General features: G+C 36.6%; 1 protein-coding gene across 6 annotated transcripts in view; it reads right to left on the bottom strand.

Moving 5' to 3' along the window:
• Nucleotides 1–26,844, bottom strand: part of SOX5 (SRY-box transcription factor 5) — a 930,694-nt gene that overhangs the window by 4,994 nt on the left and 898,856 nt on the right. For all 6 annotated transcript variants that reach the window (XM_045829753.1, XM_045829752.1, XM_045829754.1 and 3 more), the window contains 3 exons: nt 10,989–11,097; nt 8,090–8,263; nt 1,568–1,784 (listed from right to left, as the gene is read on the bottom strand). In XM_045829753.1, the coding sequence (XP_045685709.1) occupies nt 1,568–1,784; nt 8,090–8,263; nt 10,989–11,097 (500 nt within the window). The remainder of the gene's footprint in view (nt 1–1,567; nt 1,785–8,089; nt 8,264–10,988; nt 11,098–26,844) is intronic.

Raw genomic sequence — 26,844 nt, 5'->3', positions numbered from 1 at the left:
AGAGTTAGGGGCAGGCCTTGGTTATATAATGAGCTGGCTGTTTGTCCAACTCTGAGGCAGTGAGTTTCACCCCATTGCCCAACATTTTAAAAATTGTATCCTACTTTGATTCTGATGCCTTACTTCCATGTAGTGCTTTATAGATGACAAGACATAGGTGTTACTGGATTCTTAAAATAATTCCATTTTGTTACTATTCTATTTTGTGAAAAAATTGAGGTGCAGAAAGATTAAGCTAAAAACCTGAGTCCTTTACCCCATTAATTTTTTTCCATCACTAATGCATGCAGAAACATTTAAAAATAGAATTATAATTCAATTTTAATGGGAAAACCCTAAAGTATTAGAGCTCTGGAAAAAAAAAAACCTTACTGCCCAGAACTCACCAGAACTGGGCAATATCACTGTCGTCCTGGTCCCTAACATAGTTTTAGGAGGCGGTAGGAAACATGGCTAGTCTTATGGGTGGACAGCCTCTGAAACTATATGGGCCGAAGGGCTTAGAAAGATCTTACACTTGTCCTGAAGACCTGCTGTCACACTCTTGAAATTTTTAATAACTTTTACACAGGGACCCCATATTTTCATTGTGCACTGGGACCCACAAATTATGTAGCTGGTCCTAGCAGGAAGGGGTTAATAAGTGGTGTTCATTCATGCATTTTTCATTCATTCATATGTTCATATGCTCATTATATCCCCAATAAGTATTGGGTTTCAGTCTCAGCTTTGAGAAGAGCCAAGCACTGGCATCTAAATCACAGACCCCTGGACAGAGCAGGATGAGCCTTTCAAGGGAATGGAGGGGATGGGGCAGACCAGAAAAGGTTTTCTCTAAGGTATCCTATGACCATTTTCATAACTGCATTTATTCTTAAGCACTTGGGATCTTACTAACTTTTGTTATAAATATGAGCAACTGTATTTCTGTGTTTTCTTGAGAAAATTCTGCAGAAGTGATGTGGGTACAGGCAGCATGTTACGGGGTGGTCAACAGCATTGCTGTAGGGAGCAGGTAAAAACATCCTGAGATGCAGAACATTCCTCATGCAGAAGGGAACTTCCCCATTCACACCTCCTTGTGCCCTAAATAGAGTTCTTACTCGACAAAGGCAACACATGTGCCTGGATAGCCCAGAAACCCCTCTATACTCAGAAACTAGTGTTTCTTGCTTTTGAAATCATTTTTATATTGATTTCTCAACTCAATTGTTAGTTGGGGTGGCATTCATCTCCATCAAGCCTTGGAAGTACTGAAAGCCAAAGAGGAAGAGAGCCAGTAACACTTCAAAGTTTTTAATAGCAAACTTCAAAATTTTTTACTTTCAGATATTGGATTTTCAAACCAGCCGTAAACAAAGTGCACATTAGAGCCATGGTTCTGGGAGCTCAAAGTGAAGAATGTACTCTTTCCCAGGGTCGTGTGGGGGAGAGTTTAGTCTCGGCAAACACACTGTGTTGAGGTTCTTTTTCAAAATCCTGCTTTGCCAACTAAAAAGATACGTTTCACATTTCATCAAGGGTAACGGAAGTGCTCCTTACAAAGACAGGACTGAAAGGTCCATACCCAACATTGAAGTACTGCCGCATCTCCTGCCGCCTGTTCCGCATGATTGCCTTGTATTCGCCGATGCGCAGCTTCTTGCCGTCCACGAGGCAGGTGCGCTTGGGCCTGGGCTTGTATTTGTAGTCGGGGTACTTCTCCAGGTGCTGCTTGCTGAGACGGGCCTGCTCCTCGTAATATGGCTGTTTCTCTAGGTTTGTCATAGCTTTCCAGCGAGACCCTGTGAGAAAAAGAAGGTTAGGATTCCAATTTGCGCAGCTGCTAAGGATCCTCAAAAGATATGCCCGAGAACAAGAAAACCTAAAGGGAAAAGGTTGGCTCAAACCCAGAAATACATAGTCATGTTTCTGATTCATGAGCGTTGACTCTAGAGGTGAGATTCCACAAGGACGGAGGTGTTAGTGCTTCTGTTCTCAAAGAAACTGTGTACCCAAGGGTACGAAATCTGGGCAATATATTGTTTTTTCTGGCACAAATTAACAACTTAGCCAAAGTTGTCTGGTACGTACTTAAAAGCTCACAGATAATTTAAAGGATATATCTTTCACTTTGATATTAGACCATGTTATAATTCAAGTGTGAACTGAAAAATTATGCAAAATCTCATTACATATTTTGAATCTGAGGTTAATTATATAGTTTTTAGTATTTTTATGTGGGGATACATTACTTACCACAAAGGTTTCTAAAGATTACGTGTAATTCTCATTCTCCCAACATGTTTAAGTATATTTACATGAATAATTATGATTTAAAAATTCATTTCATTCAAATTTTAATTATAAATTATATTAACAAATACACACTGCTTAATGACTTTGTGCTAGGAACTGTGCTAAAATTTCACATGAAAAGTCTAATTTTTACCTTGTACCACAATCCTATGAGATAGATAGCATTTATATCTATGTCTATAAGCTTGAAAAACTGAAATTCAAACAGATGAAGTAACTTACCCAAGGTCACACAACTATGAAACTGCAGATTTGTGACTCTAAATCAGGTGATGGAATTGATAGCGTGCTAATGTATGTTTTTACGTACCCACACCCATGTACTATGCATGATCTAGCAGGGGTCAGAACTTCAGTGACAGGCATGTAAGATTCTTCTCTTAAAGAAACAGTCAATAATATATAATGTCACTTCCTGTGATGCAGTATGCATTAATAATATTAACCCATTATTTTTAAGTTAATTAATTAAAACCCATTAATAATTTTCCCCTTCTTTTTACTTTTGGTTTTGGTTTGGATTCATCTAGGATTGCAAAAAGCAACCATTGAAGCTTAATTACAAATTGTTCATGCAAATTCTCCATATAGATATGATTCGAAGCTTAGAGTCTATCAGTATGACTATGTGTGGTACTACAAGAAGTTGTAGTAGTAATGTTTATTTTTTATTGAGCATGCAAAAAAATCTATTTGCAGATGAAGTGTATTTATCTGCAAGAATTCAGTTCAACCCTACTCAAATGCAAAAGATCCAAATAACTGAAATGAGGCAATCCCTACCAAATACATACTGGCACTGCAGTTTTTACCTGCCTTCCAGAGTCGTCTAAGCAAGATCTTAAAAGCTTTCCAATGGGTTCATTACTCAGACATAACTCCATATCTCAAATGCAAAAAGCTCCTGATGAACGGTTCTTGCAGAGAATTTATCAATATGGGCTGTTATATTTACTGAAGGAATACAGTAGAAGGGACAATGTCTCTTTCCTTAGAATTGTTTCTTATTGGAACAGATGTTGCCTAGGTGGGTATATCCACACAGCTGTTACAAAGATTTAGAAACAGATTTTTTATCTAGACAGCCAATATGATTTCATTCTATTTACAACAGAAACCTAGGTTACAGTTCAAATACAATTTCTTTTTCTATTCCTTTATCAAGGTTGTACTTAATTAGCAGTATCCAACATTGTCATTTGTAGGTAGTCTCATATTCCTTATTGCCCAACATTATTTTCTGGAAGTACTTTAAAACCATTATATTATTTTCACAGATACATACACAGATAAAGCTATAACACTATTGAATTGAATCAATTCTTTTTGTGGAGATTTTTACATGCATGTATAGTACACCAGAATTTTAGACCTTGAGTTATGGAGTGAAAAAGTGAGCTGGCCAAAAATAATTTACTGAATAATTATAGGAATACACTGAAAAGTGGATCAAGAATTCTTGACTTAAAATTCACTAATTACCTTTATCAGCACATAGAACAACAACAAAAAAAACTAGCATTCTAATTTCAAACAGGAGTGGCCACTGATACTTCCCTAGGTTTAAATACTCTATTAGCTCAAAAAGAATGTTTCTCTGTGGAATGAAAATGTTTATGCCTCCTAGTACCCTGCCTTGGTATGTGAAAACTCTTTTTAGTTTTCCCACTGTGTGGATGATGCTGTTTTAATTACTGGATATGCAGTGGTGAATCATTACAGTTCCTCTTGAAGTAATGAAGAAATATATTAAACAGATAATTATAAATTTATTATTTTAATTATAATTGAGGAAAGTACAAGAAGCTATAAGAACATATGGTAAGGAGGTGGAACCAGTCTTCTGCAGGTGAGGAAGGCTCTGCTGCAGAAATGACTCCTATTGGTATTAGAGAGAGAAGAACATCCTATGGAGGAAGAATGGAATGGTCAAGGCCTTGTAGTAGGAAGGGGGATTGGAGGAACTTCAAGAAAGTTGAGTATGGCTAAAATACAGAGAAAAAATGGATATATATGTGTGTGTGTGTGTGTGTGTGTGTGTGTGTATGTGTGTGTATGCATATATATGTAAAATTATTTCCATCTATAATAAAAGATGAATAAATTTCTAAATCTTACATGACCTGGAATAACAAAATATTTAGACATTCAGTAATATAATTTCTCTGGAATTATCACTGAATCCTGAGCTACATTTTAAAATATGGCCAAATCATAGTTACTAGTCCTTTTAAGGTTAAGATTTAAGATACCTTAATAATTTTCTGAGTATGGGTCTTTTACCTCTTTGGTTAAACTTATTCATATGTCTATATGCATTCATATATATATATATGCAGTTGTAAATGGGATTGTCTTTGTAATTTCACTTCTGCTAGTTCATTGCTAGTGTATTTAAAAAATAGCTTAAGCACTGACTGGGGTACAATGGCTCACTCTTCCCTTTTATGACAGGGCAGGAAAGCATTTTGGTTTAGTGGCAAATGCAGTTTTACTCTTTAATAATAATTTCTGAATAGAGTTAACCAAATGACAAGGTAGGTTTTGGTTTCAATGGCTTTGCAGGTCCAACCACTGCGATGTAAACCCCTGAAAGCCACTAGATGAGAATGACAGGAAAGCATTTCATATATTTCCAAAAGTATGAAAACATCAGCTTAATTTGGTGTGGCTGGTTGCTTCTCCTGGACAACGGACATGGACTAAGTTCCTTGTTTGGGCAGAAGACTAGCCTTTGACAATTAAAAATAGAGAAGGACATTTGGGTATTCCTTCTGATGACAAGAGGAAGATTCAGTGAAAAATACTGGATGTTCACAAGATAGGAAGAAGGGGTCTTGAAAGTGCTTTTTTCCTCTCTGAATCTGGCAATGCAATAAAAATGAAGAGCCTGAGCTGAGCAACACTGTCATCTCCACGGGGTCTGTAATGAATTTGCACACTTCACTCCAACTACTGTATGTCTAATCAGAAAAAGATGTCCCCCATTCCCTGATCTAGTGCCAAGCAGTAAAAGGTGATTCCTTATGTTAACAATTTCAGCAGAATGGCTTATTAAAACCAGATTTTAGGGTATTATAAAATGCTTAGAAGCCCTTTAAAATGTCAACTAGGATCCCCAGAGACTATGTAAAATGTCAACCCAGCTCAAGCGCCTGTTTTAAGCAGAATGAATTAGTGGCATGCTGTCGGAGGCTGTTATCCAAAACAATCAGTAAAAAGGACAACATCAAGCTTTCTTTGTACTTTTTTATGAAATGGCCATTCAGAATAATCTCATGGATATTTAAAGATCACTTATTTATTTGAAGCTATGACTAAATATTGAGGTTCCCAACACCTTGGTGTTTTCTTTTTCCTGCTATATCTTTATTAATGCAACTTCATTGGAAAGTCTGAAATTAGACAGCCCTCTCCTTCATGTAGTCTATTATTATAATGTCATATGGTCACTGTAATATTCCTAGCTTTTAACCAGAAATGACTTCTTTTAGCTAGTCATCTCTTTCAATAAAGGCTTTTGCTAAATTTTCCTATTTCACATCATCAAAACTGCTATTTCTCTTATACTCAGGATGAAGTTTTCACCAGTGATTATTGCCTTTTTAGTACTCTGACAGATGAGTTTAGTGACATAAAGACAATTTAAACAATCTTAGTATTTAGTTGGTTTTACTTCTACAGTTGGAATTTCTATTGGATTGGCCAAAAAGATATTAAGTTTTTTCATAAGATGGCTCTAGTAGAGCTTAGTTGTCTTTAACTTCATTCAAAACAATTTTGTTAGATTGTATTGTGACAGCTGTAATAGCAGTGTGCGTTTAAAAAAACATCAAAATTGGTGAATTTTTGTGTAGCCATTTTAATATAGAAGGTGGAAGAAAATAAGCAACACGTTTGGCATATTATGCTTTATTATTCCAAGAAAGGTAAAAATGCAACTGAAATGCAAGAAAAACTTTTGTGCAGTGTATGGAGAGGTGCTGTGACTGATCGAATGTGTCAAAAGTGGTTGGCGAAGTTTCATGTTGCAGATGTCTCGTTGACGATGCTCGTTTGGGTAGACCAGCTGAAGTTGATAGCGATCAAATCGAGACATGAATTGAGAACAACACATGTTTTACCATGCAGGACATAGTTGACATACTCAAAATATCCAAATCAATGAAGTTATTGGTGAAAATGAAAATGAGTGTCTTTTATTTTATGAAAAAAAATTACAAGACCTTTTGGCTAACCCAATAACTTGAAAATGAGTGATAAAATATGAAATACTATTACATAAAACATTTTATTCATTTCTAGAGTCTTTCCAAATAAAACAGGTATGACTTTTTTAAAGAATGAGTAAGTCCATGTGTCTGGTAGAAAGTAGTCACAAAATGAAAAAATAGATCAGAGATGATAAGAGATGCAAAAAAAATGTGCATTTCCCTTTGATCGGTTCCATTATTTGATTATACAAGTATATATGCTTTTATACTTAACTATTCACATTTTCTAGGTACACCTAAAGCTTCATATCCTTTTAAAAATAACATCATTTAAAAATCTCAAAAGCATTTCAGATGAAAACTGAGACGCAAGTTTCAGTGGTTAGCATTTTTTGTTTGTTTGGTCTCTTTACAATGCTCACTGTGGACTGCTCAGCATCAAGTACCATTGTTGAGAATGTGGGATCATAAAAACAAACACATGTATATGTTTAGTAGCTACCTCTAGGTGGTCAGTTCCATAACATAAATACTCAAAAGGGACACTATATTAACTACATGTAGTTCCAAATGTATTATGGATTTTAATAAAGTTTTAATAACTTAGACAAATATTTTTACCTATTTGTTAAAGCTTAAATTTGTTGATAGAGTTAGGTATTCCTGTTGTATTTTTATCATTTACCTCTTAGAAGGCAGTGAATAAATAATCAAAATTTGCTTAGGTTGTCCAGTACCTGGCTGTCACACTACTTGAAGATGAAGATGTTGATGATGCCAATAATGATGGTGATGATGCACAGAAGAAATGGAATTTCCCCTTCCTCTTCTCTGGGATTTAAATTGGTCAGTAATAGGTCTCTATGGTCAGCACCCTTTCCCCTCAACCATCTGCCTGGTGTGCTTCAGGGTCGATGTAAGTAGGGTAACTATGAACCATGCTATCTGCTTGGCAGGAAGTGCAGTGATAGTATGGAAATGCACACTTTTCATCTTCCCAGTCCCGCATTTTAAACCAACTTTTAGTTCTAGTCCTAGAGCAAACACCATCTCCATCCCTACCCCACCCACACCACAAGATGAATTCCATAGTTGAAAAAGGGAAAGGTAAATATGGTTGATACCAATATTGACTAGCTCATATGAAACAGACTTTTATTCTCTAAGATGAGGGGTTTGGGGGACTGGGTGAAAAAGGTGAAGGGATTAGAAGTACAAATTGGTAGTCACAAAATAGTCACAGGGATTTAAAGGTGAAGGAATTAGAAGTACAAATTAGTAGTTTCAAAATGTGTGAAGTACAGCATAGGGAATATAGTCACTAATATGGCATTGTATTACAACAATTAGTATAGAGACACACAACTAAATAAATTAGTTGTAGTAATTGGGCACATTTCTCAATGAACATGGGCTGTTTCACCATCAGAAGAAAAAGCTTCAATGATGGTACTTATTTTTATATATGAAGATAACATGAGCAGGCTGGCCTCCAAACCTAGCATCTTTCAACAAGTGTAGAAAACAGAACTCTACATTTAATCCGCGTATCACTTCACCTTTAATACTTTTCTTACCCAATATCTTGCTGATGTTGGAGTTGTGCATGTCAGGAAAGGCTTGAAGGATTTTTCTTCGTTCATCTTTAGCCCACACCATGAAGGCATTCATTGGACGCTTTATGTGGGGTTCATTGCTACCACGCCCCCTGGATTCCCTATAAATTCTTGATTCTGAGACTCCAGCACTTCCTAAAACCAGGAAATATTGTTTCACATTAGTGTTAAAACTTTTGACATTTCTACTCCTTTCATTAGTCTTTTAGTCTATTAAAATATCTGAAAATAAACAGTACATGTGATAATGGTACTTCCAGTTCTTAAGACAGATGCTTGTTTATGAAATTTTTGTGATAAGACTTTGGTGGCAAATGTTGTATTTTTAATCCATTTGTACTGCATTTCCCTTTCTTACAATGGTGGGTTATTTCACCATTTACTTTTAAGAGCACCAAAAAAAACTTGAATATGTGATCTTTGATGAAGATTGGAAAGAGAAGAGTTGGATGAGATCAATAGACATGGAAGCTCTGTAGATATATTAAATCAGGGGAGAAGCTCACAAAACTATGAAACATTAATGTGTTCTACAGAACGGATGCATACAGGTAAGTGGGTGTCTCGGCCACCTAAGGACTATCAGAACATAAAGTACTCACTCCCTCTTCTTCTCTTTGAGGTTATAAAATTGAAATGTTGGTAGATTAAATTTGGAGGGTAAAGTACAATATCACCTATAATGTGTCTGGCTTTTCTTTGAAATTATGTGCTAATAATAAGTGCATCAAATATGCTGATGCAGAATGATAGTCTGCTCCCCAAGAGATATTTAAAATAGGAAAATGGGCAAATAAATAGTTCCATGACTCTGGTTTCTTAAAGAGTCAACAGCCACATTTAAGATAAAATTAATATATTCATTTCCCTTAATTTTGCCCCTAATGTCTAAGTTATCCAGAGACCCACTGAAAGTTACATTCCAATAAACAAGATTCATGATAATAAAACACAATCAAGAGTCCAAGAGTCACAGTGGAACCTTATGGAGCTGCAGTTACTCCTCTAGGTTTTATGTGACTTTGTAGAATAGCTACAGCAGACTAAAGAGCTTCTACAGGTACTTACATTTGGGGAGCAAGGGGCAGGGGGGGAGAGAGAGAGAGAGAGAGGGAGAGAGAGAGAGAAAGGGAGAGGCAACACATGAAACTCTGACACTAAGTTTTCCAGGGTTATCATTATAAAAGGTAGAAGAGAGGATATTGATAGCATAAAATTTAAAAAATAATTTGGAAGTCTTAGAGCATGTATTATTAATAAAAGCATTGTTTTTGACTCCTTCACATTCTTCTTCCTTTCTTTTCTTAATTTGAAGGAATAAGAATCAACCAAAATGGCCCAGATTTGAAGACCGCTACAGAAGCAAACCAAAACACACAGCATCTATATTGATAGAGTTTCTCATTATTTTTCATTCATTATATGCTCTTTGGTCTCATGAAGATTGGCAAATATTTTGCATATAAGCATGGCTGAATTTAAGAAACAACATAACAAAATTTTGATGTTTTAATGCTGATTACCATGCATATATTTTATCATGCTAATACAACTTAAAATTTATGAGATATGTTATACCAGTAATTGTTTTTTTACTGACAAAAATGAGTGCTAATATATGGTAACATCTTTCTAAAATGGGTTTGTAACTAGCAAATGATCATTTGCACATCTGCCTTTCCTTGTTCTTACACCTTACAGCAACATAAGTGATAAAATGAATGTTATGTGGCTTCATCAACCTAAACAAGCTCTTTGTATATACTTAGGCCAGTTCTATCTTATCCAAGCAAAGTAGAAAATAGAAGGAAACGTTTGGATATAATAGGCCAGAAAAACACAGCCTTTTCTTGGCTATCCAGTTGAATAAAATTCAGTTTTGACAGAATTGTCTGGTTAAATGCTCAAGTCTGGCTAGTCCCTTGTACAGTGCAGAATTGGACTTAAAAGAATTGGCCCAAGGCACAAACTGGCATTGTGTATTTTGGGAGATTCAAATGTACTCCTCTGTCCTGAAGGATGGTTTGTCCTGGCACAGGCTTTTCCATAGGCAGACGGCTTCCTCTGGAATAGTAAAAAATTGGAGGACAGTGCTCTTATAATGCTTATATGTCACCTGATACTGGAGGGACATTTCCAGCTGGGGCTTTGTGTAACAACACTTTTTTTCTTTTCCCCTCTTTGTGCTATTAAAATTATAGTATCAGTTTACTTAGTTGTCACTGTGGATGGTAGAAGTTCAGAGATGCAGACAACAGAAGTCTCGAGGCACGTGAGGAAAGCAACAGACTGGTAGCTGGAGTTCTAGGTGGGTTACAGGGAGGCATAGGCAGGACACCTCACTGTATGGTAAGAGGAAAAGGTTTCAAAATGCAAGGAACCATCCTAAACACATCCTCTGAGCCATGTGTCTGGTCCAGGTTTGACAAATGAAAACTGGAAAATGAGCCTATAGAGACAAATTGCTGAAAAGTTTGTTTCAGGTATAAGGAACAGAGAAGCGAGAGACAGGGTAGATGGTAACTGAGAATATTTGCTTTGGAATCATTCCCTTTGAATCCAAGACCTGCTTCTGGCACTTATAGCCCTGTGACCTTGGGAAAAATGACTCAAAATTGGAGGACCAATCTCTTTATCTGTAACACTGCTTCTCTCCCAGGCTGTGCTAAGGATGAGTGAGATGACTGATGCACAGCACTCAGCCGGTGCTTGGCTCATGGGGCCTGCTCAGTACACACGAGCTCCTCTCGTAATGATCAGGTATGAGGTGACTGTCTTGTATATTTTTCAGCAGTTGCAACTGGCCCTAAATAGACACTCCTGCACACTACTGGAATGCATATGAACAACTTCCACAAACCATCAGAATCTCCACTCATATTGAAATCCATCATGGCATGGCTAAATTTTCCTTCTTCATTCTGTTTAACTGCCAATTGCTGAGTCAGGCTTTCCAGTGTTGTTTTTTCCTGAAAAAAAAATTTATAATGAGAGCTCAATCTGGAAATTTTAATTATTCAAAGACATTTTTCTTCTTGGGCCATAGATAAATACATCAGCTTCGAGATGGGATGTTGATTTATTCACCTTTGCACATTCAGCACATTATGTAATTAAAGCAAATGATCAACAGGATATTTGAAGACATTCTTATTCTTAGAATCCCCTTTACAGTCTTGACATTTGGATTTGGTATGCCAAAAAGATAAATGCTGGGATGCTTGGAGATAACCTTCCCAAATCACAAAATGTACATAGAAATTTCACAAAATAAACCTGTTTTGTAACATTTGGAATGCCTGCTTTATTTTTAGACAGACAGTAGAAGTGTAGAAGTGGCATGGGGCCCAGAGAAAGTCTTCCAATAGTTAGGTGACCAATTGATAGGAACATAAGTCAAGACTACTGCCCTCTGGTTGCCATCTCCTTAAATGCCATCTGCATTCCTCATGAAAGGGTAATGAAGACATTTAAATATTCATTGTTAATTGCTTGTCAAGGCTCTGTACATTCAATGTGAGTGCCTGCTACTTGGACCACAATTTGGTTTGGATTGCTAAGCCAAAATATTGAGTTGGCGAATTATTTGAAATACAAATATACCAAAATTAGATCTGCAAAGAAACCAAGTCATTTAAAAGCATGCAGTGCATGGCTTGAATTCATAGAGAACATGACATTGCAAACTAAATTATTTTCAAGGAAAATATAATGTTTAATACAAACTACAGGAGATATTAAACCACTTCAAAATTAACTGGGTGAGTTTAAGAACAGAAAAAGCATGCAATGAAAAGTTTACAATTTTCTCTAGCATGCTCCATCATTGCTCTGAGGACAATGTGGTTCCAAAATAGTTTTAAGAAAACCATCTATTGGATTTTGTAAAACTTGCTCATATTTCTTTATAACTAGTCACCTCGTTTTCTGAAGAACACAGAACAAGTTAACCACATACACTGTGGAATAGCTATTGACACAATAAAATGTTCACAGGAAATAATCAACTATTTAAGATAATTGTATTACAAGTGAAGAGCCTAAGTAATGTTTCCACCAATAGTCAAAAGGGTATTGAAATGAATATAGTGCATGCTTTACCTTTGTACAATCTCTGACAGTATGACAGTTGTACTTACTAGAGAAAAAATTCTTACTTTAGTGGCCTTGGATCTCCTATTCTCTATATGTCAAATTTTGTATGTGACTTATTAAAAATATTTTTACATTGTAAATCACTATAAAATATAGTAGGGAAACTGGGAATAAAATAGTTTTATCTACTTTAGTACTATAAGATTATCTAGTATGAACATTGAAATAAATTGTCAATTTAAAAATATAGAGCCTGTCCCAATTTGTTTTGTGTGTAATGTTATGTGTATGTAAAGCAATTTTCAACTGCTTTATATGTTCTGGATTTTTTTTTGCTGAGAGTCTGCTGTATATATTTAGTTAGCTGAGCTCAGGAGCACTAAGGATACCAGCTTGACAGACTCTCTTTATAGTAAATGTAACTGTTGAAGTAGGAGACAGTTACATAAAAAAAAATCACATTCCATCAACATGATATGAGAGTCCCTAGGTCAATGAAGACTACTGTTCTGTCTTTGGGAAATATACTGGGCATGATCACCTCTCAGGTTTTGATTTAGCAGTGTGTAGGAAAATTATGCTACATATATTCTAGAGAGTTTTCCATTCTGAAGCAAAGTCTTTCAAGAAAAGAAAGAAAAATGAAGGTGATCAGAGTAGAAAAAGAATGAAATGTTAAGTGACTTCGAAGGTTTTGAGTTCATCTGTAAAGATCATGCACCATCTTACCAAGAGGCAAAATTAGCAACCAATGAGTAGGAAAGCCACAGCAAGGTTTTACAATAGTGATCTCTCATCATCTACCTCTAAAGCACATACTACAAAGAATGACTCAATTAGTTACCCCAAAGTGGAATTTACAATACTGCTTAAGAGAATGTCAGTGTGAGATATTGGGAGTTAACATGGTAGAATGTACCTCTTTTGTGACATTTTGCATAGTCATTTAAGCTAATTCTTAGACATGTGAACAGGTAAAATTGGAGGAATTGAAGAATGGGGTGCCTTTAATTAAAACACATATAAATCAGAATGGTAACACTGCCACACTTTAGAGGCTCTCGATGAAAATAAAGTCAGAAGACCATAAAAGAATTGAGGCATGGGGGATATAAGAAAATGGTTACATGGTAAATATAGGTTATAAAGTTATAGTGCTTATATTTTAAAAATCGTTATGTAATTCCATACAAAAACTGATCCTGTGGTAAAAATTTTTATTTAGTTCTCATGTATAAAGGTAGATTAAATCTACATGTGGATAGAAGTCTTAGATAATATACTGAACCACCAACAGAAAGAGATTGATTTAAGAATAGTTCCCAAGGTTTAAATTCAATCTGTTTAGGCATGTAGGAGAAGAAAGTATTAGTCAAATGTTATAAAGCACAAATGTTAGCACATTGGGAATATCCTCATTTTCTTCTAGTCCCACACGTTTCAGGCTGTTCCCCTCCCAAGAGTCTACCTATGTACTATCAGTCTGAAACTCAACTTTTTGGGATTCTGTTCCTTGGGTTAAATATTTCCCTTTCCAGAAGCCTCTACTCAAGTGTGCACATATTACTGAGAATGCTCTTATTGTCAAATTAACTTTTTGTAAATATAGGCAGTTAAAACAAAATGAGGGCAGAAAGGGGATAAATAGGAAAATGCTGAACATGGGAAACACCAAAGAAATTGAGTTTGGGGAAACAGGAAAAAACATTGATGGGCAGAGGTGACAATTTTTACCAAATTTATACTCTTAGTTCTAATGGGTTCCAATAAAAACCACATTAATCAATAATTTATACAAAAAAAGGAGTGCTTCATGCCTCCACTTTAAGACCAGTGTTCTAGAACACAAATCTAGTCACTTTACTGCCCTCCTAATACTGCCCAGGCACTGAACTGAAACTAACAAGATTCACTGACTTTCTTTTGTTACCTTTTTTTTTCTATTAGATATAAAACAAAAATCAAAGAAAAACAAACACATTTAAAGAAATACTTGCCAAAATTCTGTATTGCTCTGAGCAATTTCAGAGCAGAGGATACAAACAGATTTATTACTACAAAGTACTCGAAATTAAATAGTCTTGACCTATATGCTTTCTTGCTTGAATAAAAACTAGTAATCAGGTAACTACTAGACTTCTTTTGGAAAGATGATTTTATCTGACCAATCAAATTTTATACAACTGTGTGGGTTTACTAAGGTGGGAAACATTAGTTAAAATCTGGTGTTACTTGAAAAAATATTAGGATTCCATGTTGACTTGTACAAAGATCCAGATGAATGGTATCTCATCTACAGAAGAAAAGAAAATTTTAGATTATACAGTTTCTTGGGGTCAAATGCATAACACTAAATGTCAACACTCAAAGAACTATTATTACTATGTTAATATTCACTTAGGGGATTTGGCAGCTGGTCTTGGGTTTTGTGGCTTGTCCAGTGACTTGCAAAATGGGAAAGAGCACATGTATACTTGTACATGACACTAGGCCATTGTGGGGATCAACAAGAAGAACCACTAAATACCTAAAGAAATGTGGTCAATGAGTCAATTAGAAGTGGTTGGTAAAGAACTGTCTTTTCTAAGTCAAGAACACTCTGAATGGCAAAAGGCCACAGGGATTAATGGGAAGGTGACATATTTGTAAGTACAGGCAATAACCCATCTAGAAAATAATGGATTTGGGGATCAGGAACATCATGGCTTAATGCAACTGCCTTATATATTAGCTGTATTACTTTAGACAAATTAATTATCTTCCTTGTGTCCCAGAATCCTGATTTGTAAAATGGCATTAAAATATATAATATATTCTCATTAGTTTAAAAAATTTCAGATATACTTTTAATATTAGGTTAAAAAGTTAATGAGGGTAATTAAAAAGAATAAGATTCTTTCTGACATATAAGAATTATAGGAATAGTTAGTCTAGAGGGTATTAAGGACTCTGACATGGTTATGATCTTCTACTCTCTGTGGCCAAGTAGTGGACTAATGTGTTAAAGAGGAGAGTGCTGGTATCAACCCTAAAAATTACTGAGGGTTATTTTTTGTTTTTGTCCACCAGCAACAATAATATATTTAATATTTTTTATTTTCCATTTGATGCTCACACACGATGGTTACAGCTCCATCATATAAGTTGACCAGATATTAAAATTGAAAATTTCTCCTATTCCAATCACTTCAACTAATACAGAAAACATCTACAAAGGCACAGTTTGTAAAGTCTGAAATGTACATCCTTTGTTGATATTTAATAGAAAAGTCAACACACACACACACACAAAACCCCACACAAAATGTACTTTAGAAGGGGTAGATATTTTCTTATACCTAAGCCTGAATTAAACAGTTCATCAGTAGATGGTTCCTCTATTACCACTTGAAATTGGGATTCTTCTAAGTGATGAGCTTTGCTCCCCACCAGACACACATACACAAAGGGAGAGATGGGTTATGGATCAGCTATCATAATGGACATCCCTGAAATAAAGCTCACAAAGCTATAAAACTCATAAAAAGCACATGCATGAAATGACAGAACAGAGTGTGACTGTCAAATGTTGACTCAGTAATAGTTAAACTCCTTCTGGCTACACTTTTTTTATGGTCTCCTTCTATACTAATGACACGGGAAGAACAAAGAAACAAAAAAGGTTTTTAACCCTCCATTTATGTGAATCCCACAGACCACCAAAGAAGATGAAAGATTATTTATAATGTCATAACAATTTATTAGTTGGAAATTTTTTTCATCAGCTTAAGGAAAATACAAAGAAACAATGCATGTGTCTACCCCTCAAGCTCTCAGTTTCACCCTCGCTTATTAAGATCACCACTTCTTAAAAAATAATAATCCACCCACATAATCTAACAGCACAAACAGAAGAAAAGGCTTTTTTGTAAATTGTATATAAATTATATACAAATACATACACACACTCGCTCTCTCTCACACACATACTTCCTTCTAATATCAACAATAATGTAAGTTGAAATCGTTCACTAATTTTACTCTAGTCAAATATTAATTTATCCATTAAGATGCTATCAGATACTTTGGTACTCCGAAATCTTGTATTCCTTAGGAATATTTTTCCATTCATTTTCTCTATCAGAGTATCACAGGGGTAGATTCGCTAAGTAGTTGGAAAGGTCCTTAAGTGACCTCTGGTCTGATCATCTACAAAATCAGCCTTCTCCAATTCTGACTTTTTTTCCTCTTCTAAATTCCACTAGATTCTTCTGGTAAAGAAAGCATGGATTAGGAGTCACAATATGATTCCACCTTCAATTTCCTTTTATAGAATTTGGTACCCAGCTTTATGAAATATTTCTTGAAGTATAATTCTAGCTAAATTTCTTAGAATTGTAATTTCATTGGGCAACCTGATGTAACTGAAATGTATTGCAGATCAAGTTTTCTTGAGAAGTATTATGAAGTTGAAGGTAAATTAAATGGTTCTGAAGGAAACACACAGTTTCTATAAATTCTAGTCTTAATCCACATGAATAACTTTTCAAGATGGTAAAATGATGTGGAAAAAAATTGAATCCCTAGTTATGACTTTTAAAGAATTGATACTAAAGTGGAGGAAATATTAGAAAATTGATGACAAACAACTAATTCTGATTCATGAATGAAGAGAGAAATTTGAGGATCAATGTCACTTAATGTGTGTTCCAGAAAAGACAGAGCCTATTGTTATGAGGATTAGTTAAGAGCACTCAGTAGAGGATGTGGCAGTAACAAGAGGCTAGTGAGGATTAATAAAAACAATGGTATAATAACCTCAGTTTCTTTTCCTGTAGGACCTGGAATGAAGGCCAGGAAAGTTCAATGGCTACAATCAATGTTTTGGATTTAAACTCAGCATTGGAATAGATTCCTACCAATATCCCATTGTTGGGGTGGAGAAATTGCACAGGACCCAGGAAAAGACAGTTGAATGGAGTGGGAAAAGGAGATTAAAAATTGCTATCTTTAAATATCTTAAGACCCTCCATGTTTAAAATCAATAAAGACCTGTTATTTGTGAAAAAGCGATAGAGTTTGGCCATATGTTGTCAAGAAATGGAACACTGACCAACGGTTGTGAGTTACCCGGTGAAAGGCAACACACCAGTGAAGGAAGAGTTCTCTGGGAGTCAGAGCTGTCTATCCCTCGAAAGGACTGCCTTGGGATGTGAAAAATTTCATTTCCCTGGAGGTTTCCAAGCATTGGCTTATCAGAGATGTTGAAGAGCTAATCCAAGGTAAGGTGACACGTTGGATTAAAGATCCTTTTCATTTTGTTAGAAACCTAACCTGCAATTCTATGTCCTACTTGACATATTTTCTCTATCCATAAATGATAATTTCCTTAAATGTTGTTTAAGTTTCAAAACTTAAAGGCACTCCATTTTTAATCAAGAATAATATAATCATTTGTTTAAGTTCAAGAAAGATAATTCAGCCTTGGCTGGTGTGGCTCAGTGGATGGAGTGCAAGCCTATGAACCAAAGGGTTGCCTGTTCAATTCCCAGTCAGGGCACATGCCTGGGTTGCAGGCCAGGTCCCCATTAGGGAGTGCACGTGACGCAACCACACATTGATGTTTCTCTCCCTCTCTTTCTCCCTCCCTTACCCTCTCTATAAAATAAATAAATAAAATTTTTAAAAAAGAAAGATAATGCAATTTATTAAAAACAAAAATATGGTTATTAAAATATATTTTATGAAGAGATTGTCCAATAATACTCAGATTTACAGATTTAGATACTTAGTAAAAGGCACAGTTATATGTGCTCAATTCAACAGTATAATTTAGTCCTTCAACAGGAAAACCAGTGCCATCACGGAGAAGTCGTCATGGGGGTGGGCTGTATGATGCAGAGAAAAGCCACTCAAGGAATCTGCAGAAAACAATCCACTCACAAATGTAGGCAAGAATATTGTCATGGTAAAACACTGACCCTTATCTATTTGTTGATGGTGCTTATGGTGGGTACCTGTGGAAGAGGAGGCAGGAGAGGAAAACAGTAAGACCCAAGGTTTCAAATGGCTGTATATGTGGTCAGCATTCCATGACAGTCTAAAAGTGGCTTTGATGTAATTTCAGACCAGGGTGGATATAGATACTATGCACACTGAGTCAAATCAGAAGAGTTAATGGGAAAAAAACACAGGAGGCTAACAGAGACAAATGATAGAGTTCACCGCATACACAGGATGTCCAGCAGGTGGGAGGGCTGCACAGATGGAAACAAACTGGATGTTGTCTGATAATTGTTCTATAAACAATGGGTAACTCAGTTACTCAGTTATGTATAGAACTATTCTCTTTAGCTTTCCTTTTCATGACATAAAAACTATGAAACTGTCAGCATTCTTAATAAATGCAGCCTCAGTAGCCAGTAGTTACCTCAGTTAAATAAATATAATTGGACTATTTGAAAGAATTGCAGTTTGGTTCAGAAATGCTGGGTCTGACAAATAGAAGCAGGCACATCAGGGCTACAGTTCACTTCTCAATTATCCACGGCGGTTTAGAGGACCGGAGAGAAAAATGTAGTTTAGAATAGATATTTAGATCTCACTTAACGAACCCTAAAATTTCACGTTTTATCAGAGCTGCTACAAAATGCAAAATAAGATTGAACATATTCTTTTTGTTTTTTTAGTTTATTCTCTGGTGAAGGGGCTGATACATGGTGAAGAAAGAAAGATTCAGAAAGGCAGCAGAAACAGGAAAAATAAAGAATTAGAAAAAATATACAAATTGTGGAGGTGGTCCATGCTCAAATGAGGTTTTCGTCATGAAAACTCAGAAAGAACACACTCACTAATGCACATGACCAGCCCCAGGGCAGGCACTGGGTGACTTGCACGAAGCCCAGCATGTCCACTGGTCCGTTAGAAAAGACACTGAAGTTCTAGCCAGATGACCTTGGTTCACAAACCAATCTACCACTTCAATTCCTGTCATCTTCGCGAAATCTGGGGTATTTTTAAAAAATTTTGAAGCAAAGATAAGCATATGGTTATGATTATATTACAGAACATATAGGGTTGAAATTTAATGTTAAAGCACTCTGAAAATGGTAGGACACAAAATAAATGTCAACAGCCCTTATTACTGCTAGGACTCATGAGCAAGCCTTTCTCATTTGATCTTCAGGATGAGGAAGGGAGCAAGAGAGAAGGGAAGGGAAGGAAAGGCCATTCTTAAGAAACCATGTTTTAAAAGGGAAGAGTTCCGGTCCCCAACAGTAAAAGTGATTCTTATTTTATGTATGGGGATTTAGAAAAATTGGAAATGTGGGATCATATATGCAAATTTATAACCCTATCACTTTTGTATAATTATGTTTATGATCTTTTAGTCTTATATATATCTACTGTGAAAATATACTTTAAAAATATCTAGATTACCTAGATTGTTCTCTCTATAGTGTTTTCAAACTGCCTTTGTATAGTGATTACCAGAGGGAAAGAGGGTGGGGGAGGCAGAGGGCAAAGAGGGATGAGTGGTGACGGAAGGAGACTGGGGGTGGTGAACACAATACGATATACAGATGATGTATTATATAACTGTGCACCTGAAACCTCTATAGTTGTATTAAGTAACGTCACCCCAATAAATTCAATAAACATTTAAAAAGAAAGAATACTATTGTAAGCATAGTCTCAGATCTTTGAGTGTAGGGATAATTTCAATCATCAGAGAGGCTGGTGGGTGTCTCTCTGAAAGCCGCCTCTGGTGTGCCCTGCGTGACCCATTTTACTGAGCCATCCTGCACCACCCTGTACCAGAATGATGTAAAGAACACAAGACTCTCTGTTTGAAAACACGCATAGCTTTTCTAGGCTTGAAAATTAAACCATAAAAAGTTTACTGAAAAAAAAAACCTTTAAAAAGCTCCTTAAAAACTCACACCATAATTGCTCCCCACCAAGCGTGGGCACTTGCTAGCTGCAAGTAGTGGCACTGTGACAAATGTAGCAAAACTGAAAGCGGGCTATACTAAGAGAAAGAAAAAGTCTTCCACTGGCCATCTGTGAAAATAAGGCATGTGGCCATTAAATGCAGAGGCTGTAAATATACACAAACTCCATGAAGCAAATGGCAAAAAAAGGACTAAACTTCAAGCTCAAACAAATCAAAATGTTTAATGCATAGTTACCACTGCTGGACGAAAACAGCTCTGATCTTTGCAGTCTGCAATCTCGGCATGTATTTCAATTAAATACGCCCAAAAAGAAAAGAAAGAAATGAAAAGACACAGAAAAAACCCCATCTGGAACAAAAGACTATAGACAGCCTATACTCAATTTCTGGAAACAAACAGCCCCTTTAACTTGCACCAGCCTGTCGAGAATGTCGATTGGAATTATTGAAAGGCTGACATATAGAGTGATGGATGGGTGATGACATAATACCTATTTGCCTTTTTGTCATGGTCTTTCAAAACGGGCTGCTCTGTGCTGATAATATTCACTGAGGGGTTTTCCTCTCCTTTCCTGTCCCATAAGAAGTGTTCCCTAGCTAAGACCCTCAGAATTAAGAAGGTTTTATGAATGAAAAACAAAAGAAAAGGGAAGCTAAGAATCAAATGCCAACTTGCATGTAAGAAGCTGGTCTAGATTTTTAAATAATCAGTTGCCTAGAAAGCAGTTCCCTATCCATTTATATACATTTGCAATGTAGAAGACTCCAGCAATAAAAGGCAAGTATTCAACACCAGATTTTGTGTATCTTTTAGAGTCACCAAATACATAATTATATGTAGAAACTTAAAAATAATATATATATACTTTTATAAAGATAAAATATCAATCATTTTGTTATTTTCATTTGTTCCTAGGCAAATTCTAGCCAGTGGCTTTAAAAGTTTAGGGATTTCTTTTCACACACACACACTCCCCCAACTCCACCCCTTAGTAAAAGCTCCTGCTTGACCACAACTGTTGCAATATCTCATTTCCTCCTGAAGGATTTATCTAACATGTTTTCTCCTTCATAAAGTCTCTAACCACTGAAATATCTAATTCTAATTTGACTTTTCTAATGCATTTCAACTAAAGGAAGCATCTTCAAAAACAATTTATAAATCACTAAATAATTGTAGAATCTTCCACTGAATGCAGAGGCATGCGTCCCTTCATATTCACCTTTTTCAAAGAAAAACCTGTAGTTCACAGTTGCTCACATGCCTCCTCCTCGTCTCAGGGAAGGGGCATGTGTTAAGTAATGCTGAACTAGATGCGCTGTGTCAGTTTCTGAAGAGTTAACGCTGCTGGCCCCATCCATCAGATGGCCAGCGAAGCATCAGGAAAGAATGATGGATGTAAAATTATTACAGGGCTGCCATCTGATACACTTACTGCCATTTGTAACTAATGCTGGGACTGACACACTTTTTTCATTATTAAACATCCACATTAAGTCAACATTGGTCACTGTCGTTTCACGTTTGGCACTCTGTTAGAGGGAAAGAAAAGGGATGACAATGGCAGCAAAGAGGAGGTTGTAATGGAAGAATTTCCAAGTGCCAGAGTAATGAAAAGTCACCTTTAGTTACAAATCTGCCTAGGTATATAGTCTGTGGTAAAGCTTCTTATGGATATGACTGACAACTGGAAAGAGAAACTGATGTTATTACTGAGTAAATTATAATCTACAATATACATGTTATTCACCAAATTTTCATCTTATTCTATGGAAATTTGCAAAGAATTTTCACTGAATCTCAGAAGAAAAAGTAAGACATTTTTCCAGCTATTCTACCTTGTAGTTCTAGATGCATTCATAGCACATGCAGGTATTTAAATTTCAGGTACACTAAAGGCAATTAATATTTAATGAATACATTCTCTCCCATAAGAAATGTATGCACATATTTGCATGTTTATTTTTGTGAATGACATCTGTTTTATATCAGACAAGCAATACAGAAGTTGGCCTTAACAGGTAGAGAGCATGTGTGTGAACACTATTTAATGATTCAACCTGTTACCAAACAATGCCTTCTTTTGGATGTGATTGCATATGATATAATTCTTTATGAACCACAGGCAAGTCACATGGAAGGTCCTAAACATGTAACAGAGGGAAGAGCAAACGTAGTTACATGGATGACAACAAATATGAAACAATAAAAACAAAGCAGTTTTAAGAGCTTTGATCTAACTTTTCTAATGCAGCTGTGGATCACAATGGCCTTTTCGTAACCAGTAGCCATTGTGGTCCTTTTTTTCTTTCTTGCCAATATTATCTTTAATCTTAATATATCCCTTGATTTAAGGAAGGATAGAATAAGGGCTCTCATTCAGTCCCAGAAAATAATTCATGATCATTTTAAAGCAATCTCTCTTCCTTTACCTAGTATTGTTACAAAGATGTGCATGTGGCCCAGCACTGCCCAAAGGAGAGGTGTGTGGAAGCCAACCTGGGGCGTGCAGTAAAGCATCCTTCTGAGAATGACATGAAAAACAAGGCTATGTGAATGAAGGAGGAATGAAAAACATCCCCATGGGAATGGAGACTGAACTTAGCAAAGAGAAAACTAATTCCCCTTCCTAGAACTGCTTGCCTTCATGGGATTGATGTAGGTGCAACAACACGTGTGGCTCTGTAAGAAAACTAAGAAAATCACAGAAATTTTAACCTTGACTCACTGAGCTGATAAACTAATGTCACCAACCTTCTGCTTCTTTCTTCATTATAAGCGAAAACTTAATCCTTGTTGAAGCTACTGTATTTAGATTTCTTGATACATGTAATAATTACATTTCTTTAAAAAATGTTATCATTTTTAATTTTCAATTACAGTTAACATAAATTATTATATTAGGTTCAAGTGTACACCCCAGTGACTAGACATTACATAACTCACTAACTGATCATCCCGATATATCTCACTCCCATCTGATGCCATGCATAGTTATTAGAATATTATCGACTATATTCTTTATGCTGTGCTTTTTATCCCCATTACAATTCTTTAACAACCAATTTATAATTCTTAATTCCTTCACTTCTTTCACCCATTCTCCAGCCCCCCGCCCCCCACAATCTAGCAACTGTCAAAATGTTCTCTGTATCTGTGTGTCTGCTTCTGTTGTGCTTGTTCATTTATTTTGTTTTTAGATTCAATTGTTGATAGATATGTATTTATTGCCATTTTATTATTTATATTTTTTTATCTTTTTTTCATATTCTTAAGACCATTTAACATTTCATATAGCACTGATTTGGTGATGATGAACTCCTTTAGCTTTCTCTTGCCTAGAAAGCTCTTTATCTGTCCTTTGATTCTAAATGATAACTTTGCTGGGTAGAGTACTCTTGATTGTAGGTCCTTGCTTTTCATCACTGAATATTTCTCGCAAATACCTTCTGGCCTACAAAGTTTCTACTGAGAAATCAGCTGACAGTTTTATGGGAGCTCCCTTGTAGGTAACTAACTACTTTTCTCTTGCTGCTTTTAAGATTTTCTCTTTCTTTTTAACCTTTGGCTTTTTAATTATGATGTATCTTGGTGTGGGCCTCTTTGGGTTCATCCTGTTTGGGGATCTCTGCTCTTCCTAGACTTGTATGCCTATTTCCTTCACTAAATTAGGAAAGTTTTCTGTTATTAGTTTCTCAAATAAGTTTTCAATTTCTTGTTCTGTTTCCTGTCTTTCAGGGACCCACATTATGCAAATGTTAGTGTGCTTGAAAATTTCCCAGAGGCTCTGTAGAGTATCTACATTGGAGGGGGGACGGTTCTTTGTCTTTTTGCTGTTCTGATTGGGTGTTTTTTGCTTCCTAGTATTCCAAATTGCTGATTTGATTCTCAGCTTCAGCTACTCTACTGTTGAGTCCCATAAATTATTCTTCATTTCAGTTAGTGTATCCTTCATTTCTGGCATGTCTTTTTTAATACTGTTGAGGTTCTCATTAAATTAATTGGCATCCTTTTACCCAATGTTTTGAACTCTGCATCTAGATGTTTTTCTTGATTATCTTTAGTTCTTTTTCTGGAGTCTTCTTCCATTTTTTTTCATTTGGGACATGTTTCTTTGTCTCCTCATTTTGGTAAGTTCCTTGTGTTTGACTCAATGTATTAGGCAGAGCTGTTATATCTCCCAGGCTTGGTATAATGGCCTAATGTAGTAGGTGTCATGTAGGATCCAGTGACACATCCCCTCTGGTCACTCAAGCTGGGCACTCAAGGTGCACCTTCATGTGGGCTGTGTACACTTTCCCCTTGTAGTTGAGCCTTGATAGCTCTTGGCATGTCAATGGGAGGGACCACGTCCCAGGCCAATCAGCTGTAAGCACTGACTGCAACCACCAATCACTGATCTCCTACCACCTTGGTGAATCAGTTATGTATGGGCCCAGCCCACAGAGCAGGACTTACTTCAGCAGAGCTCTGGTGAACAATGAGTCCAGCCCTTGAGTATTTTGTTTAGGGAGGTGGTTGGGTGGTGATAATCTGACATCATCTAAACCTGTCCACTGGGTTTACTGTCTCTGAGGCCTCCTGAGATGTGCAGGCCATTGTCAGCTGCCACCTGTGTTCTGTCCAAGACCCCCCCCCAGCAAGAACTACAAAATGATCTGCAGATAGCTGCTACTTGTGCTGGGCTTGGAGATGCCCAATCAAATCCCAGCTGCAAACAGGGCAGGCTGCTGCTAAAGCCAGGGCTGGAGTCAGTTAGCAAGAGGTACGAGGCTTGCTGAGACCAGATGCTGCTTGTTTGAAAGATTTTAGAAAAATATGAAGCATGAGCCCAAACAGGCTATTTGTATAGGAAAGTCACTCACTGGAAGCAGCTTGGGTAGGCCTGAAAGTTGGGTGGGGTGGGGCCTCAGGGAATCACTAGGGTAGGGTAAACAGTGATAGCCAGGATGAAAGAGGCTCAGATATGGCACCTGCCTTCCAGCTCTGTGGGGGAAGGGCTCAGCAAAGACACAATAGCCTCTGCTAGCTCTTCTGTCTGGGAGAAAGCTGTCCCCCAGTTCTTGTCCTGATGATGGACATTCCAGTTCCTCCCCAAATGCCTCTGGTGCCTTTCAAGCTGCTGTTCCCCACACTGGAGCTCAGAGGGAATGAGTCTGAGTTTGTTTATTTTTGGGCCCTTTACGAGGAGCTGCCTGGGACTCCAGAAGCTTCCATCTTCCTTATCCTCAATCACTGCTGGGTTTTACAGCCAGGAGTATGGGAACTTCTCTTCCTGGCACTGGAACCCTGGACTGGGGTGCCTGATATGGACTGGCACCCCTAGATCCTCCAGGAGGGACCTCCACAGCCCAGATACCCCTCCTGATTTTTCCACCACATGTAGATGTGGGACCAGCCCCTTTCATAACTCTGTCTCTCCTACCAGCCTTGATGTGGCTTCTTTCATTCCCTAGTTTTAGAACTACTATTCAGCTCGATTTCAGGTGGTTCTGAATGATGGGTTTTCAGTAGTTTAGGTATAATTTTGATGTGATTATGTTTATCATCTTGACTGAAGGTTTAAATACATTCCTTACCAATATTACAGCATAAGTATCATTTTCCTAAGATAACAATATTGGGAGTGAGAGGAAAGGGCAGGGAAACTTCTGGTCTATTCTTCATTTCAGTCCAGAGCATTGGGTCTCTAATATATTTGTATTGCCTGGTGGACTCACCTTTTAGTTATGGATACCTTCAAACTCAAGGTCAGAACCTGCATATGCAGTTGAATGTGTGGTTAAAACTGCCGTTTACATGTTAATGAAGCAAAGTGGGTGTTTTTCACAAAACAAATATATGAGGGTCTTCTTTCTGAGTCTTTCTACCTAAGAGGCTTACGTATTCATCCATAACACTAATCTGTAACAGAGCTGTGTGGTAAAAAGATAACATTATTTGAATATACAATCAGGCTATAATTAACCAGAGATGACAATTATAAATAACACTGTGTCCCAGAGTTTCCAAGAAACCTGACACACACAGTTCTTGAGTATGTTGAAACACTTCCAAGAAAAGTTAAGCAGTACAAAATCTTTTAGAAGTCTTCAATTAATATGTGTTTCGGTAAAAATGACCTTCATTGCATGCTTTAGTACATGTTGCCAGAATACAGTCATCCCTTTCTTCACACCTCTAACTGTTTTCACTGTCCAATGCGGCTTTTCAGAATTAAGACTTTCTAGTTGGGACAACCATACCGGTCATCTGAAATGTGAAGAAAAGTTAATGTGTATAATGTCTGTGTACTCAAAAAAAAAAAAAAACAGACTTCCACTACGGGATTCCAATTATCTGGATCTAAGTTTTGGTATCACCTTTTAGAGTGATGGAAAGCACCAGGCTGAGTTTCTTTCCCCCTTCCCTTTCTCCCAGCTTCTTCTTATCTTCTTCTCTCCCTTATTGTACCCACTCCTTATATCTTCTGGATTATGAAAATTGAGAGTATTGTTTTAAAGAGAAAAAAATTCTCCTTTTGTGATTCACATGACATGAGACTATAATAGTATAAACTATAAAAGGATGTTATCCTATGTTCTGTTTGTCTTTCATTAAGAACTATAAAGGAAAATGTCAAACCAATTCTACCTATGCTTTGGCAAGGCTAAAATTGGATGATTGTAAAAGTCATAAAAGATA

The sequence above is a fragment of the Phyllostomus hastatus genome, unplaced genomic scaffold (genome assembly GCF_019186645.2).
Source record: "Phyllostomus hastatus isolate PE091 unplaced genomic scaffold, TTU_PhHast_1.1 phas_scaffold_93, whole genome shotgun sequence".
Lineage (NCBI taxonomy): Eukaryota > Metazoa > Chordata > Mammalia > Chiroptera > Phyllostomidae > Phyllostomus > Phyllostomus hastatus.
The sequence above is the reverse complement of the archived record's forward strand: the minus strand, read 5'-3'. Positions and strand labels throughout refer to the sequence as shown.